The sequence below is a fragment of the Azolla caroliniana genome, unplaced genomic scaffold (genome assembly GCF_043228905.1).
Source record: "Azolla caroliniana isolate FFs.n. ecotype wild unplaced genomic scaffold, voAzoCaro1.0.p SCAF_8, whole genome shotgun sequence".
NCBI classification, from domain to species: domain Eukaryota; kingdom Viridiplantae; phylum Streptophyta; class Polypodiopsida; order Salviniales; family Salviniaceae; genus Azolla; species Azolla caroliniana.
Window position 1 is genome coordinate 4,402,810 of NW_028230443.1, and position 16,507 is coordinate 4,419,316.

Genomic DNA, 16,507 nt, shown 5'->3' on the forward strand with positions numbered 1-16,507 from the left:
AAATCTTGTTGTTTTTCAGATAAAAGAGGTTTTTTAAACATGAACTTGAATCGTACTAAAATCTTTGTTTTTACAAGAGAAAAAGATGCATATTGATAGTGCAAACAAGTATGTTGTACAATAAGATACTTTATGGTAAACATGTGCATCATTGATTAACAAAAAACTATTAATAATTGTGTTGATGGTAATTGAACCTTGCAAATGCCATTTACACGGTCCATAAAGTGTTCGTGTGGTTCTCAATCACTACTTAATGTTGATCTTTATAGTTGGAACGAATGATGACAACACAAGCATAACTCAGGTAACAAGGAAACTTGCAAGAAGTCAAGGTGAGGATATTAATAGCTACACATGTAGATGGCCATGACCTAGGGTACCAATTCTGCATTGGTAAAGTTTTGGACGTGATGATGCATAAAACCTTTGTAATACATCTATCATTGACATTAATGAGGTGGATATCATTATGTATGACTTTACACAAATAAAAGTTGGATGTATAAGGACAACAACGATATGCATAATAAAAGAGATATTAGCAAGTCTAGAAGATATCTTAGATTGAAGACGAAGAAGATTTATTGCACAAAATTTGGAGATACCATTTGGTGAAGACAATGATTTGATTGGTACATTAGAAGATGAGGAGGAAGAGTCACAATTGTATATTATCTATAGTAGTGATTATCATGAAAAGAATGATGATAGTCATGCAAATAACTCCCAAATGTATTTGTTGTGCAACTATATGTAACAAATTTAGACAACATTTTATCGAATGAAATAAAAACGTTCATTGTTTTGAAATATTCTACTTTGATTTCTTTAAGATCTAAAAACTTATTAGTTGTCATTTTTCTTTAAAAATCCACAAAGTTACTTTTCATATTTTACCCAAATTTGGCATTTTTCAATTTTACCAAATGGTGAAATTTTCAACTTTTTCATCAAGTTTTGGAGAACATGTGATACTAGTATCAAGATGTTTTGTGAAATGGCAAAAAAAACCCCAAAATCAAACAGAATATTCCTTATCCTTCCACTTGTGGGCGATCCTTCCACTTGTGAACGCAAACGTGTTTGTCCTCTTCAAGCAACACTTGGTCCGTATTGGGGAGACGACTAAACATCTGGTCGAATTCGTCGTACACCCTCGAGACGCTCATCTTCTTATTCTTCTTCTCTATCCACTTCATCAGGGCATGTCGAGTCATCCTCGTTGAGTCTTCAGTCACGAACTCCGCTAGTATCATTTTCTCGAACTCGGACCATGTTGTCTTACCTTCTTGAAGCTCAATGACGCGTCTTTGGATGTTGTTGGCGACAACTCTCTTGAAGCTTGCGATTTGACGTGCCTTGGACACGTCCCTCTGATTCATCTCCCTCTTATATGCATCAAGGAACTTCGTAACGTTCCTTCCATCGAATTGGCCCTCGAGCTCTACGACACGATCGACAGCCTTCTCCACGCTCGCGTCATTGTCCCGAGATCTCATCATTTGCTCGACGATTAGCATCATCCTTTCGAGCTCTCCTGCTTGGTTGCTTGAGGACGCCATCTCCAAGTATTAATCTCGACTTGATCCTTCCTACCGCCTCGTTCACGTCGGGTTCACCACTTAATTATGTCGTGAAGATCCGTCACTACGCGCGGATCGTGAGGCGGAACCGCCGGGGTTCTGGACCGGAAGGATTCAAAGTCGATACAAGCTTTGGCAAGAAAGTACTTAAGATAGATTGGGAAAGAGAGAAGTTGAGATTAAACGATTGAGAAAGATTGATTGAACTTTTAACTTTAGATTTAAGAAACAAGTTACACGATCAATTTGATAACGAATTTCTTCCTCTTAATTTTCATTAAAAAAAAACCGTCCTTTTTTTCTCCTCCCCCTTCCCTCTTTTATAGATGCTCTCATGCATATGATGCATGTGAGGGTACAAGACATGCATAAATTGAATGTTTGCCATTTGGCGCTTATGTATTACATGTGGTGCATGATAACCATGTCACTCATTTTAGTTCTCATGTATGAGAATTTACATGTAAAAGTACAATGATAGAAATATAATTTCAACTAAATAGCATGGCTTAATGATAAGCCAATTGACTCCTAACTTGGAGGTGCAAGGTTCGAATCCTTACTTGCCCTCCTTGTATATGTAAATATGTATATATATTTATATATTTATTTATCTAGTCGCCGGATGCCGGTTCGCCGGATACCGTCACCGGATGCCGTTGGTTACCGTTGCCGTCGGTTACCGGTGCGTCGCCGGATGCCGCCGGATCACCGTCGTCGGATGCCGTCGGATCACCGGCTCCATCGCCGGTCCGGTTTTGGTTGGCCAAAACCCTTTACGAGTAGCTAGCCCACCTCCACTCTTAGTTTAAGTTACCTTGAACTCTCTATGCTCCACACATAGACACAAAGATAATATCTTTTGGTCCACATTATATATGATGAGAGCTGTATTTGTCGTGCCTATGTGGGATATCTCACAATTTTCTCCTTTCCTTTTACAAACTTTATACCCTCATATCTTGACATTTAGTTGTCCATTTCTCGTGTAATAAAGTGCATTCGAAACCTCCATCATTTTGTACTTAGATATTAAAAATGTTATCTTCACAATTATTGTATTATGTGATTCATACTCGATTTCGTACGTTTTATGGGATTTTCACACTATTGCCGAAAATCTTCACGACAATGCATAAGTCCCGATTTTTGGACTTGGAACCGAGCATGATGCACAGAATCCTCGAGAGAGGTAAATGGCTTGCTCGATAATGTGAGCAAGTTTTGTGCTTGTTCGGTTTGAGAAGGTGGCTGCAAGAACTGTTCTTTAAAACATCGATGAAACCTTCCCAAGTTGTGGGTAAGCAACAACTCGGCCACCTAACTCATGACCGACAGAACCATTTTTTTCAGCATCGGGCTTGGGATGGAGTTGAAAGTGAGACTCCCAACGACCAAGCCAAGTGCTAATGGCCTCCTCAGTTCTTTCTTTCTTATCTCCCTTGAATGGTGTGACTACAAAAGAAGGTTCACCTTCTTTCATGGACTCAATAGTCAATCCTTAGAATTTCGTTTCCAAAGCCATATTGGTTTGCCTCATTTTGGCCAATTAATTCAAGGTAGTAGTGAGCAATTTCTCAATAGTGATCTCAGCTTGTGTGCGAGATGCGGATTGGAGTTGAGAGGTCTCGGTCAGAGAGATCTCTCCAATAGTGTTCAAAACTTGTTCCATGATGCAAGCTATGTGTATGCAATATATATAAGGAGGTTCAAAAAATACACAAGCAAAATGAATGCTTGAAATTTTGATTGGAAGAACTTTATCCAAGAAAGCATCTCACGTCTTTACCCCTCTAGACATATGAGATGTGGTACGAGATCCGATAACTATGGTAACACTATGGTGTTTTAAAAACCATGGGGGAAAACATAGCAAATATGTCTTTCTCGTATCTCTATCTTGAATAATCATGGTGGCTCCCCGAGGCTCAACCATGGTTCTAGCATCAATGTAATTTCCTAGTTAGCCTTATATTAAAATGCCAACTCATCATATATTGATATGGTCAAGAAAGTGTATTACGTTCAAAAACAAGTGCACTCTCAAGTAATATTCTGGTCTTGCGAGTAGCAAGCAAATGTTATGAAAAAAAAAAGAAAAATAAGTCACTACCTATAAGAGTCAAGAAGTGACGAAAACAAGGTTAAAAAACCATGCATTGTCTACTAAACAAAAATACCACAAATAAATGGATGGTGCGAGGTATGCACATATCCATCCCAATATGGTGGTTGTAATTTCAACAATTGTGACATAAGCCACAAGTTGATACAAGTGGTGGTGGTGTTGTGCGCAAAGATGTAGTACTCAAATGTATGAGTAAACATCAATAAGGGAACTCATGTGGTTTTATTCGAGTTCTAAGGCTCGATAATATGAGTTAAACCAAGATGACCCGTTGGAAAAAATCATCTAAAAAAGCGGCATAATGCCCACTGAATACAAAAAAATCGTTTACATGGAAGCGTTACATCATAGGTAAACGCACGTAAATACTTTAAACATGAAAATTACGGGTAAAAAATAGAGTGAAGTGTGAGTGGGTAGATGACAATCACAATAAAATCTTAAGAAAGCGGGAAGATAACTTGTGTAATTAGAAAATAAGTAGAATAATAATCAATTAGGTGTATGAAACATTCCAGATGCCATAAGGTAAGAAACCCTAGGGTAATCGAATGCACCTCAAGACCACCACATTCCATAGAATCAATCAAGTGATGGCTCAATAGAGAGTAGAGTGGCATACATAAGTGACATACACCTCGTCAAGGCCACAACATCCCATAGAGTCGGCCAAGTGATGGCTCAATAAAGGGAACATACCCTTCACTTAGGTAAATATTAGTGACCTACCCTCACCCAAGTTAAGTGTACATAACACTGGCAAGGCAAATCTTGGGAATGCACATTGTGCGGGACCAAACAAAGAAGTTGTTGTGGCTATCACAAGAAACATATGTGACAAAGGTACTCCAGAGATTCAACAGGCAAAACGCGAAACCGATCAGTTCGACACTGCCGACAAACAACAAGTTGTCTGGGAGACAAAGTTCGAAGACGAAGGTGGAAAATTCTAAGATGAAAAAGGTTCCCTATGCCTTAGTATTTGGAAGCCTTATGTATGCGATGGTTTGCACCAGGCCGGACATCAGATATGTTGTTGGAGTCATCAGCCGATTCATGAGCAATTCAAGAAGAGAGCATTGGGTAGCAATGAAGTGGATACTTCAGTACCTGAAAGGCACCTTGAGCATGTGCCTCCGATTGGTCTCAAGTAATCCCACATTAGAAGGTTTTATCGACTCGACATGTCGGTTGATCTAGACACTAGTCGGTCCACGTCGGAGTATATGATGACTTATGCGAGGGAAGCCATCTCATGGCAATCGAGGTGTTGTCGACCACAGAAGCCAAGTATATGGCTGCAGTAGAAGCCGGAAAGGAGATAATCTGGATGAAGGAGTTGATCGAGGAGTTGGGAATTCAACAGGATGAATTCTGACTCTACTGCGATAACCAAAGTGCCATCCATCTTGTGAAGAATGCTACCTACCACTTGAGGACTAAGCACATCCAGCGGAGATACCATGGGCTTAGAGAGAGGATAGAAGAAAAAGAGTTTGCTCTAGTGAAGGTACACACAACAGAGAACAAGTCGGACATGTTGACGAAGTTGTTGTCGGCGGAGAGGTTGGATGTGTGTCAAAGTCGGGTCGGGTTGACAAAACACCCCATGCCGGAGTGAAGGGGAGTTTGTTGGGAAAAAAGGCCCTTTCGGATAGGACGGAGAGCACGAGCCGTATCAGTAGGATCCAAAGTAAAAGAGAGACCGGATCCGAATCAGTGTCAAGATCGGTGTCCAAAAAAGGATACATGTGTAAATATGTTTCGGTTGCGCCTACTTGGGACAACTTTGTAAATAGTCCTAAGTTATCTAAGTATAAAGGTAACTAGGAAAAAACTTTATGGTGTGTGTTCGTAGTGTATGTGTATAGTGTTCTTGAATATGTAACACATACATATAGAAAGAGAGATAGAGAGAGAGAGAGAGAGAGAGAGAGAGAAAGAAAGAAAGAAAGAAAGATATATTAACGTCTTCTAAGGCCAAAATTGGCCCATGAGACAAATGGTGTACAACAAAAATGGGATATTTACCCATTCATCGAAAGTAAAAATAAAAATAAGATAAAATAGAGTTTAAGCTAAATAGTTCTAAGAAAACAACAAACATGTTCTATATAAAAAACATGTTCTACAATGAGAATGATTCTATACTAGGCCTAATTTCATTTCCATCCAAGTCTCTCGAAGAGAAGCGGGGGGTCAAAGGGTTGCCATGTGGATGTGGCCCGTGGTCCCCATGTAAGAGGTACCCCAACCATAGCTTCGAGTCGACGTAGCTCACGTTCCCTTATCTTCTTAATCTTTTCTACTCCACGTTGACTTGTGTTGAAGCCCAACATCCGAGGACGTTTGGTTGCTCTTTGTATTTCTGCTTCCTCAAGGGAGAGGCCGAGCGGCATAAGTGTATCCACATTCATCGTCTCCCCATGTTCCTGAAAAATTACACTAGGTACATGTTGATGAGTAGTAAAAGGGTTATGATTAACACTTTGTAATTTATCCTCCCTATGTTGTTTTAGCTCTAAGATATACCTACCTAGTCTCTTTACACTCGGGGTATCTAATAGTTTGGAGAGGGTGGGAGAGGGTCCTAGTATGTCTTGGTATTCCGCCCGTATCTCGGCATAAGTTGGGCACTTGCATGTGAAGTGATACTCATCCTCTATCTCTATGTGGCATAACCTACATAGCCTTTCCTCTCTCGGGACTCTATTAGCTCGACCATTCTCAATCTCAAGTTGGTGAGATGATATCCTAAGTTGTCCAATGGCCACCCTTAGTGCATTTGATAAGAAAGTATCTAGGTATCTTGGTCGTGTAATAAACCCTAACTTAGAGAAGTGCAAGAAGTGTTCCTTATAGTACACCATTTTAGATGGGAGTGGCTCTCGTGGGGTGATCCATTTGTATCGAGTGTAGATTTGCCATATTTCTTGGCGTATCACTTTATTACGATCTTCCCGAGAGATTAAAGTTTGATCAGTCCCATGGTTGTACTTAAGGGGAGGTAGGTTATTAATGTCTATGCCATTTGCAAATAACCAACTCACCACAATGCTATACCAAGAGTTAGTGTCTCCAGACACATGTAAGGATCGGGATGCCTCAAAGGCTCGACGGGATATCCTATCTTGTGGTTGACTATGTATCCGATGAATAAAAGCTACCACTTGAAAGAGTGCTTCTACTAACATCGGGGGTAGGCTAAACTCCGCTCTAATAATGTCATGTGGTACTGTCGATTTGCTTCGGAGTTGACGTGATAACATCACCACTAAAGGTCTCTCCAATTGCGTCCACATGAAAGATGGTAGACCTGGAGCCCATACTACTGATGCATACATGAGGGACGGGGTCACTAATGAGTCGAAAAGCCATCCCTTAGTCCGTGGCTCTTGAAAGTATGCTTGGTGGCATTGTCTCTCTAAGAGTGAGAGGGATGCATATCCTCTCGTTAGCCTATCTTTGGCTGCCTGGGTCATCGAGAATTTACCTGAGCGAGCACTAAAAGTGACTCCCAAGTATACATAAGATCCACCACCTCAACTAGTTTATGAGAGAGGATGAGGTGACATTTACTCCTAACTCTGGACGATGTATGAAAGATAAGGACTTTAGTTTTCGCTAGATTCACTACCAGTCCTCGTTGTGTACAAAAGTCATCTAGGGCATTAAGATGCTTTTGTAGGTCGTGTTCCGACTCCGAGAGCAAGACAATGTCGTCTGCGTAGAGTAAGAGACTAACTTGCGTATCCCCAATAGCCACTCCTTTGCCTCCCTTACGAGCAATAAAATCAGTGATCTCATCAATGTAGATCCCAAAAAGAGTCGGTGATAGGGGGCAACCCTGTTTTACACCAATGGTGCTAGTGAAACAATCGGATAGGCCACCTGGGCATCTTACGCGCCCACAGACTTGCTCATATAGGGCATAAATGGCCCAAATCATGTCATTTGGTATCTCCAAGCTCTTAAGTCTATCAAACAACCTCTCCCTAGGAACTGTATCAAAGGCTTTGCGAAAGTCCACAAAGCAACAATATAGTTTCTTCTTACGAGCCTTTGTTTGGTCAATTAAGCACCTAAGTGTGAAGATGTGGTCAATAGTGGAGAAGGCTCGTCTAAAGCCAGCCTGCTCAGGTGCTCGAAGACTTAATGTTTCCATATAATCACTGAGCTCCGCTTCCATTACTGCACCATATAGTTTAGCAAGCGTATGACCTATCATAATGGTCCTATATGTATTTGGGTCCATTGGGTCCCCTCCTTTATGTATAGGGGCCACAGTGTTCATGGCCCATTGTGGTGGAAAACCCTCGGCGAGGGCGCGGTTGAAGATTAGAGTGAGAAGGGGAGCTAGGCACTCTCAAGCATATATGATGTGCTCGGCTCGCAATCCTGTGTGGTCCATGGATTTCCTATGTTGTAATTTTTTTATGACCTTCATGACCCTAGAGGTCGTGAAAAGTGTCCCCATGGTAGGTCGAGGTGTGGAGGGCATTGGAATGGGTGGTTGGTTCGGGACATGGTAGAGTCTCTCGGTATATGTGTGCCAAATATTGGGATCCTCGATGGGTGTTTGTGGTCTCGGTTCCCGTAGTCTCTTCCATGCAAGGGCACAATCCCTACTCATGAGCATATGGTAGAGTTCCCAATATTGAGATGCTTCCCAAGCTCGTCTTTTACGACGTGTCATCTTGCGCATCTCTTTGCGAGCCTGTACTAAGGAGATAGTACCACTGAGTCGCGATACTTTAAGTTGTCTATACAACTCTCTACAATCCTCGTCATACCACTTGTTTTGTGGCATAGACCCTATTCTACTATGATTGGAGTCTTTCGTGTATGGGAAGCTACTAGTGGCGGCTGAGTGAAGGATGTGTGTGAGTTCTGTAGTGAGGTTCTCTAAAGGCAAGGAAGAATCAAACGAGGAAAGATGGGCTTGAACATGTCGAGAGTAGATGTCCGCGAGCTCATGCGTGAAATGTATTATAGTGTGATGGGTTGGTTTACTAGAGTTGGTGGTGTGGGAGGTGTCACATTTTAGCTCAAAGTATAGGAAGGTATGGTCTGCCCCAATGGGGCATGGGGCCACCCGGAAGGAGCTAACCATGTGGGTAGCTTCAGGGCGTCCTATTAGATAATCAACGGTGCTTTCCCCTCCTCCATGTGGGAAACATGTGAGCTCTTCCGAGCCCGGCCACTTGGCTAAGCCATTATATATGATCATCTGGTGTCGGCTTCCAAGTTCAAGCAGATGATGGCCAAAGCTTGTGGCATCCGCACCTTGATCCTTCGATGTACGTGTTATGCCTAAGGCTAAAGGGTCGACATTCACCATTTCTAGGTTTCTATCCATCTGAAATATTGTGCATTGTCGGGACTGGGTTCTCGCATTGAAATCTCCTACCAGGAATGTTATGAATCCACGCTCCGATTCACCTTCACCGTTCGGCCACAACCGAGAAATCACGAATCAATGCAGCAGAAAATAGGAAACACAGAGAAAGAACACGATTACACAGGGATTAACGTGGAAAACCCTTTATGGGAAAAAACCACGGGAGTCCTCAAACTCCAACTATCACTATGAACAGAGATGTACAATGGTGAGGCTTCAAGGCAACAACCTTGAGCTCACTGTCTTCGCCACAGGCGGCGGTAATACACAGAGGCAACGACCTCTTCGTCTCTCTCTCTCTCTCTCTCTCTCGGCTGCTCTCACTTGGCATAAAAAATGAGCAACAACTTACAGCACCCACAAACAGTTTGCCCTAAGTCATATTTATACACATATGACTTTCAGGCTATTTACAAATATAGCCACAAGGGCCCTTGGCAAACATATTCACAAATATGTCCCCGCATCCGGATCTCTCTCCGGGTACATACATCATCCGGCTCCGTAGCCGGGGTCTTCGTCATCCGGTTCCGTAGCCGGGTCTTCGTCATCCGGCTCCGTAGCCGGGTCTTCGTCATCCGGCTCCGTAGCCGGGTCTTCGTCATCCGGCTCCGTAGCCGGGTCTTCATCATCCGGCTCCGTAGCCGGGTCTTCGTCATCCGGCTTGCCGTCATTCATCTCCGGACATCCCATCCGGAGGGACCGTAAATCCCAACAAACTCCCCCTTCACTTCGGCATGGGATGTCTCTCCAATCCGATCCTCTTCCGGCATGCTTCTAGCTTGTCGGGTGTAAGTACCTTGGTCAGCATATCCGACCCGTTCTCGTCCGTGTGGATCTTCGTCAGCACGAACTCCTTGTCTTCTATCCTTTCCCGGATCCAGTGGTATCTACGCTGGATGTGCTTCGTCCGGGAGTGATAGGCCGCATTCTTCGCAAGGTGGATGGCACTCTGACTGTCGCAGTAGAGTCGATACTCCTCCTGCCGGATACCGAGCTCTTTAATGAAGTCCTTCATCCATATTATTTCCTTGCCGGCTTCAACAGCCGCCATGTACTCCGCCTCCGTGGTTGACAGTGCAACCGTCTTCTGCAGCCTCGACTGCCATGAAACAGCTCCCCCTGCATACGTCATCACATACCCTGATGTGGACCGGCTGGTATCTGTATCAGCTGACATATCCGAATCGGTAAATCCATCGAGTTCGGGCTTACCGGAGCCGAATCGGAGGCACATGTTTGCCGTGCCCTTCAGGTATCGGAGTATCCATTTGACCGCGTTCCAATGCTCTTTGCCGGGATTGCTCATGTACCGGCTCACCACTCCGACTGCATATCCTATGTCCGGTCGGGTACACACCATCGCGTACATCAAGCTCCCGACGGCAGAGGCATATGGTACTTTCATCATGTCCTCCTTCTCAGCCTTTGTCTTGGGGCTTTGCTTGCTGGACAGCTTGCAGTTTGCTGGGAGTGTTGATCCCACCGGTCTTGCTTCCGACATGTTGAACCGGTGAAGCACCTTTGTCACGTACTTCTCCTGTGACAACCACAACTGCTTCTTCTTCCGGTCCCGGATGATGTGCATCCCTAGTATTTGCCTCGCCGGACCCAGGTCCTTCATTGAGAAGGTTCGGTGAAGAGCCTTCTTCAGCATCCGTATCTTGACCTGGTCCCGTCCGACGATCAACATGTCGTCCACGTACAGGAGGAGTATTAGAAAGTCTCCTCCTTCGAACTTCTTCACAAACACGCAGTGATCGGACTGCGTTTTGTGGTACCCTTCGTCGGTCATGAAGGAGTCGAACTTCCGGTACCACTGCCGGGGAGCCTGCTTCAGTCCGTAAAGGCTCTTCTTCAACCGGCATACCAGGTGCTCCTTCCCTTTCTTCTCGAATCCTTCCGGTTGCTGCATGTAGATCTCTTCTTCGAGGTCACCGTGAAGGAATGCCGTCTTCACGTCCATCTGTTCTACCTCGAGGTCCATGCTTGCCGCTATGCTCAGCACCGTCCGGATGGAGGTCATCTTCACAACCGGGGCAAATATCTCATCGAAGTCGACGCCCTTCTTCTGCTGAGACCCCTTCACCACGATCCTGGCTTTGTATCTCGGGGGGTTTCCGGTATCTCCCGGTTTCAGCTTGAACACCCACTTGTTTCGAAGTGCCCGCTTTCCTTTCGGCAACTCCACTAGTTCATATGTGTGGTTCTCATGCAGGGAATCCATCTCGTCCTGCATGGCACTCAACCACCTGCGGCTCTGGGTGTCGTGCTTTGCTTCTTCAAAGCTCTCCGGCTCCCCCTCGTCGGTTAGCAGCACGTGCTCTGGTTCTGGAAATCTCCGGGGGGCCCTTCTCTCTCTTAGAGGATATCTCCGTTCCGGAGCTTCGGTAACCGGCTCCTCCGTTTCCTCTTCATCCGAATCCATTTCGGGATCGGGGCCGGTTCCGGTATCAGTTTCATCTTCCTCGGCCGGTTCTGTTTCTTCACCGTCTTCGGCCGGATCCTCGAGTGCTAACCGGTCCCTTGCCGGTCGGGACTGCTCTTCCTAGAGTTGATTCTCACCGGTCGGCTTTGAGCTCTTCATGTTCTTCTTCGACTCCCAGTCGGCGAGTGGATATCACGACTCCTGAATATCTTCTTATCGACCGGGTCCCATACTCGGTAGCCGAACTCGTCGTTGCCGTAACCGAGGAATATGCATGGCCGGGTCTTTGGATCTAGCTTTCCTCTCCGGTCCTTTGCCACATGCACATATGCGAGACACCCGAACACCTTCAGATGCCGGTAGGATACTTCCCTACCGGTCCACACTCTCTGCGGCGTGTCTCCATCCAAAGGTACTGAGGGTGATCTGTTTATCACGTATGTCGCCGTCGACATTGCCTCAGCCCAAAATCCCTTGGGTAATTTCGCATGCGCCAGCATACTCCGGACCCTTTCCATTATGGTCCGGTTCATCCTCTCGGCCAGCCCGTTCAGTTCCGGCGTCTTCGGCACAGTAAACTCGAGCCGGATTCCCTTCGAGCGATAGTACTCCGCGAACTGCCCCCGGTATTCCCCTCCGTTATCCGCTCGTATCGCTTTCAGCTTCTTGCCGGATTCTCTTTCCACTCTCGCGTGGAGTTCTTTGAAGACGGACAATACTTGGTCCTTTGTCTTCAACGGTGCCGTCCACAGCTTCCGGCTGTGATCATCAATGAATGTTACGAAGTACTGGGCTCCGCCATGTGACTTCGTTTCTACCTGACACACATCAGTGTGCACCAACTCCAATGGTGCGCTGCGTCTCGTCGGTGGCCTTGAGTGGAAGGAGGCTCGGTTCTGCTTACCGGCCAGGCAATCGGTGCACTTCTCCAGATGCACATGCTTCACTGGAATAAGGTTGTCTTCTGCAAGCCTCTTCATCCCCTTCTCACTCATGTGGCACAGTCTCTTGTGCCACAGCTCACCGGCAGTGTCGGCTGCCACGTTCAGCTCCTCCGGACATAGCCGGGAATTCATCAGGTACAGTGTGTTGATCTTCCGGGCCCGAGCCACTATCAGGCTCCCTTTGCTGAACTTCATGACACCGTTCCGGATGCTACCCGTGTAGCCTTCATCATCTAGCCTCCCGGCTGAGATCAGGTTCAATCAGACCTCCAGAACGTGTCGAACATCCTTCAGCAGCATCTTGCATCCGGTTGATGTCATCAGCCACACGTCTCCTATGCCGGCAATCCGGCATGTGCCTTCATTTCCCATCCGGACACAGCCGTGCTCACCGGCTGTGTAGGATGAGAAGTATTTCTTCTCCGGGGTCAGGTGGAACGACGCTCCGGAATCGACCACCCAGGTCATCTCTACACCGGCAAGGTTCAGCTCCCTCTCTTCGGTAATGAGCATTATCTCTTCTTCACTTGCCGCGAGTGCCGTCGTTCCTTTCCGGTCCTGCCCTCGCCGATCCGGACCTCTCCGGTCCGTGGCTCCCCGGTATGCACCGTTTCTCTCCGGTGACTTCTTCGAATCGGTGTCGTCGGCTCCGTTGTCCTTACGGTAATGCCGACAATTCTTCCGGAAGTGCCCCGGCTTCCCACAGTGGAAGCATGTGGGTCTTCCTCTTGACTGCGACTGGGTCCCCGACTTCTCCCGTCTTTGCGGACTCCGGTTCCATTGTCTTCCCCGATCCGATTCGGTAAGCAGCGCCTTCGGGTCGGAGGCCGGTTCTTTATCTCTCCGACGCGCTTCTTCGTTCAAAATACTTGTCTTTACCGTTTGTAGAGACAAGTTATCTTCAGTGCAGGAGGTGCTGAGAGTCACCACCAGGTTCTCCCAGCTTTCCGGCAACGTACACATCAGAATGATGGCTTGCATTGCATCCTCCAGCGGGAACTTGATCGCCGCAAGCTGGTTCACGAATCCCATGAACGTGCTTACGTGTTCCACCATACTCTCGCCGTCACGGTACTTGAGGTTCACTATCTTCCTCATCAGGGAGGTCCGGTTCAACGCATTCTTCCTCTCGTAGAGGCCCGACAGCTTCCGCCACATCTCGTATGCGTTGGTGTCGTTCGCCACATGTTGTAGAACGCTCACGTCTACGTATTGCCGAATGGTTGCAACGGCTTTCCGGTTCAGAAGCCTCCATTCCGTCTCAAGTACCCCCTTCGGTATTTCCGACCTGTCAATCGGTTCGTACAGGTCCCGAACAATCACAAGATCCTCCATCTTGATCTTCCAGTCGGCGTAGTTCTGCGCATTCAGCACCATCATCCCCGGCTGCCCGCTGCTGCCGCCTTCCATTTTCTGCACTGCCGTCGCTCTGATACCACTTTGTTATGAATCCACGCTCCGATTCACCTTCACCGTTCGGCCACAACCGAGAAATCACGAATCAATGCAGCAGAAAATAGGAAACACAGAGAAAGAACACGATTACACAGGGATTAACGTGGAAAACCCTTTATGGGAAAAAACCACAGGAGTCCTCAAACTCCAACTATCACTATGAACAGAGATGTACAATGGTGAGGCTTCAAGGCAACAACCTTGAGCTCACTGTCTTCGCCACAGGCGGCGGTAATACACAGAGGCAACGACCTCTTCGTCTCTCTCTCTCTCTCTCTCTCTCGGCTGCTCTCACTTGGCATAAAAAATGAGCAACAACTTAAAGCACCCACAAACAGTTTGCCCTAAGTCATATTTATACACATATGACTTTCAGGCTATTTACAAATATAGCCACAAGGGCCCTTGGCAAACATATTCACAAATATGTCCCCGCATCCGGATCTCTCTCCGGGTACATACATCATCCGGCTCCGTAGCCGGGGTCTTCGTCATCCGGTTCCGTAGCCGGGTCTTCGTCATCCGGCTCCGTAGCCGGGTCTTCATCATCCGGCTCCGTAGCCGGGTCTTCATCATCCGGCTCCGTAGCCGGGTCTTCGTCATCCGGCTTGCCGTCATTCATCTCCGGACATCCCATCCGGAGGGACCGTAAATCCCAACAAAAACTTCCCCTTGAGAAGAATATCGGATTATGTCATCCGACAAAGGTTCGTATGGAGAAGGCCCATGTGGCGTTCCTTCATCAACTATACTCGCCTCTCCAGCCATATTGTAGCGGGACCCTTTCGGGGGGAAGTAACAAACTGCGATAAATATCACCTGATCCTTACTAGTGAGGACTTTCACCCACATAAAACGGGCTTCTGGGTCTGACTTTAGTATTTCTATCCTATTATTTATCTCTTTCCGAAATAATATCGCAACCCCCCCAGACCCTCTAGTAGTGTGTCGACGTGAGGTTTGTCTAAAGACAAATTCCCAACGAAAACCGTCAACTCGTGGCAGTCCTCGATTTGGGCTTTGATGTGTTTCTACTACAAAAAGTATATCAGATACTTTCAAAATCTCCTCTAGACGGCCAGGATGTGTCCAAAGTGCGCCGTTACAGTTCCATAAAGTGATCCTAAGTTTATTATCTGTCACATGGGCCACACGCCGTCAATTGGCGGCACGATCATTTATTATGACACGTCCGTCCCGGTAGAAAGCACGATGCCCCTCTTTACGAGCTTGTATGACTCGCGGCATACAAGTTTTACGATGCTCAATTTGCATCTTGGTCAAGTCTTCATCGAGGTAGATAGGCTCCCCGCCCAAGCCTCGAAGAATTGGTCTCTTTTTAAAAAAGGCGATTCTAGATTCTGAGTCCTTAAACTGAAGGACTAAAGCTCTTTTCCTAGTTGTGTCACGCCCTACCCTCCAGGTTTTAGTGATTGGTAGGGCTTCGTACCCTAACATTTTCCCTAATGTTTGTGCATCTTCATCCGGAGATGCCCCTTCCTTGAGCCCAGTAACTCGTACATTTAGGCGTCGAGCTTGACGCATTTTTTCTTCCTCGAGGGTAGTGTTTACAATGTTTTCATCCTTTAGTTCTTTTTTAATATTACGTTTTACTACATCAACCCACCCAGTTTTAGCTAATTCCATATCACTTTTAACCTCTTCTTTAACCTTTTTTATCTCGTCCTTAATATCCTCTAGGGAAGATATTTCACCATCTTCCCTAGATATCTCGAGGTCCTTAACTTGTTTTCGGAGGTTCACATTGTCTACCTTAAGTTTTGCTATTTCCGCAAAAAGTAGTTCTTTTTCTTCCTTATCTTTTTGTTTTTCAGCTTCAATTTCTTTCGCCCATTTTTCAAATTTTACTAACCGGTTAAGGACATCTAAAAATTCTTCCTTACTTATCATTTCGTCGTGTGTTTCCTTATGGTTTCGTCGAGAAGTCATGTTGTAATTCAAAGAATAAACGAAAGAAAAAGTCAAAAAGGGCAGAAAAAACTTAGCCGAGCATCGATGTCTTGCGCGCTAGGTACAAGTGTAGAAGCACATTTGTACTCTCTCGTCACGAGGCCATAAGAGGTGTAGGTGATAGCGACGGTCGACAACGATGACAACAACGACGGCGACAAGGGCACCGATTACCCACAACAGCGACGGGTGACGACGATGGCCAAGAACCGACGACGACGGCGACGGCGGCAAACGTTAGACGTCAGACGACGGCGACGGCGGCAAACGTTAAACGTCAGACGACGGCGGACGACGACAGTCGGCAGACGGCGGCTGACAGCAGTTGCAGACGACGACGGCAGCAGACAGCAGTTGCAGACGACGGCGACGGCGACAGTCTGCAGACGTTAGCGGCAGAAAACGGAGGCAACAGCAGGCAACGATGGCGGCTGCAGACGACGGCGGCGACAACGGCAGAAAGAGCCGTTAGAGAGAGGGCATAAAGAGCCGAGAGAGAGAGAGAGAGAGAGAGAGAGAGAGAGAGAGAAAGTTAAAGATAAGAGCCGAGAGATAAGAGGGTTTAGGGTTTAGGGTTTAGGGTTTAGGGTTCCC

At 46.2% G+C, this 16,507-nt stretch overlaps 1 protein-coding gene and 2 long non-coding RNA genes across 3 annotated transcripts in view; 1 reads left to right on the top strand and 2 right to left on the bottom strand.

Annotated features, from left to right (window-relative positions):
• Positions 1 to 5,626: 5,626 nt before the first annotated feature.
• LOC147860862 (uncharacterized) overlaps positions 5,627 to 16,507 on the top strand; it is a 75,103-nt gene continuing 64,222 nt past the window's right edge. Inside the window, exon 1 of the long non-coding RNA XR_015530154.1 lies at positions 5,627 to 5,785. This is a non-coding gene — a long non-coding RNA (uncharacterized LOC147860862). The remainder of the gene's footprint in view (positions 5,786 to 16,507) is intronic.
• Positions 5,661 to 6,406, bottom strand: LOC147860863 (uncharacterized). The gene is made up of 2 exons (XR_015530153.1): positions 6,251 to 6,406; positions 5,661 to 6,146 (listed from the first exon to the last, which is right to left on the bottom strand). It is a non-coding gene; the product is annotated as an uncharacterized LOC147860863 (long non-coding RNA).
• Positions 14,724 to 16,081, bottom strand: LOC147860864 (uncharacterized). Its single transcript, XM_087323862.1, has one exon. The coding sequence runs from the start codon at positions 15,890 to 15,892 to the stop codon at positions 15,101 to 15,103; it is 792 nt and encodes a 263-aa protein (XP_087179988.1). The 5' UTR covers positions 15,893 to 16,081; the 3' UTR covers positions 14,724 to 15,100.

What these genes read in the sequence shown, in the direction of transcription:
- LOC147860864 (XM_087323862.1), bottom strand. Translation starts at nt 15,892, where the DNA reads ATGACTTCTCGACGAAACCATAAGGAAACACACGACGAAATGATAAGT.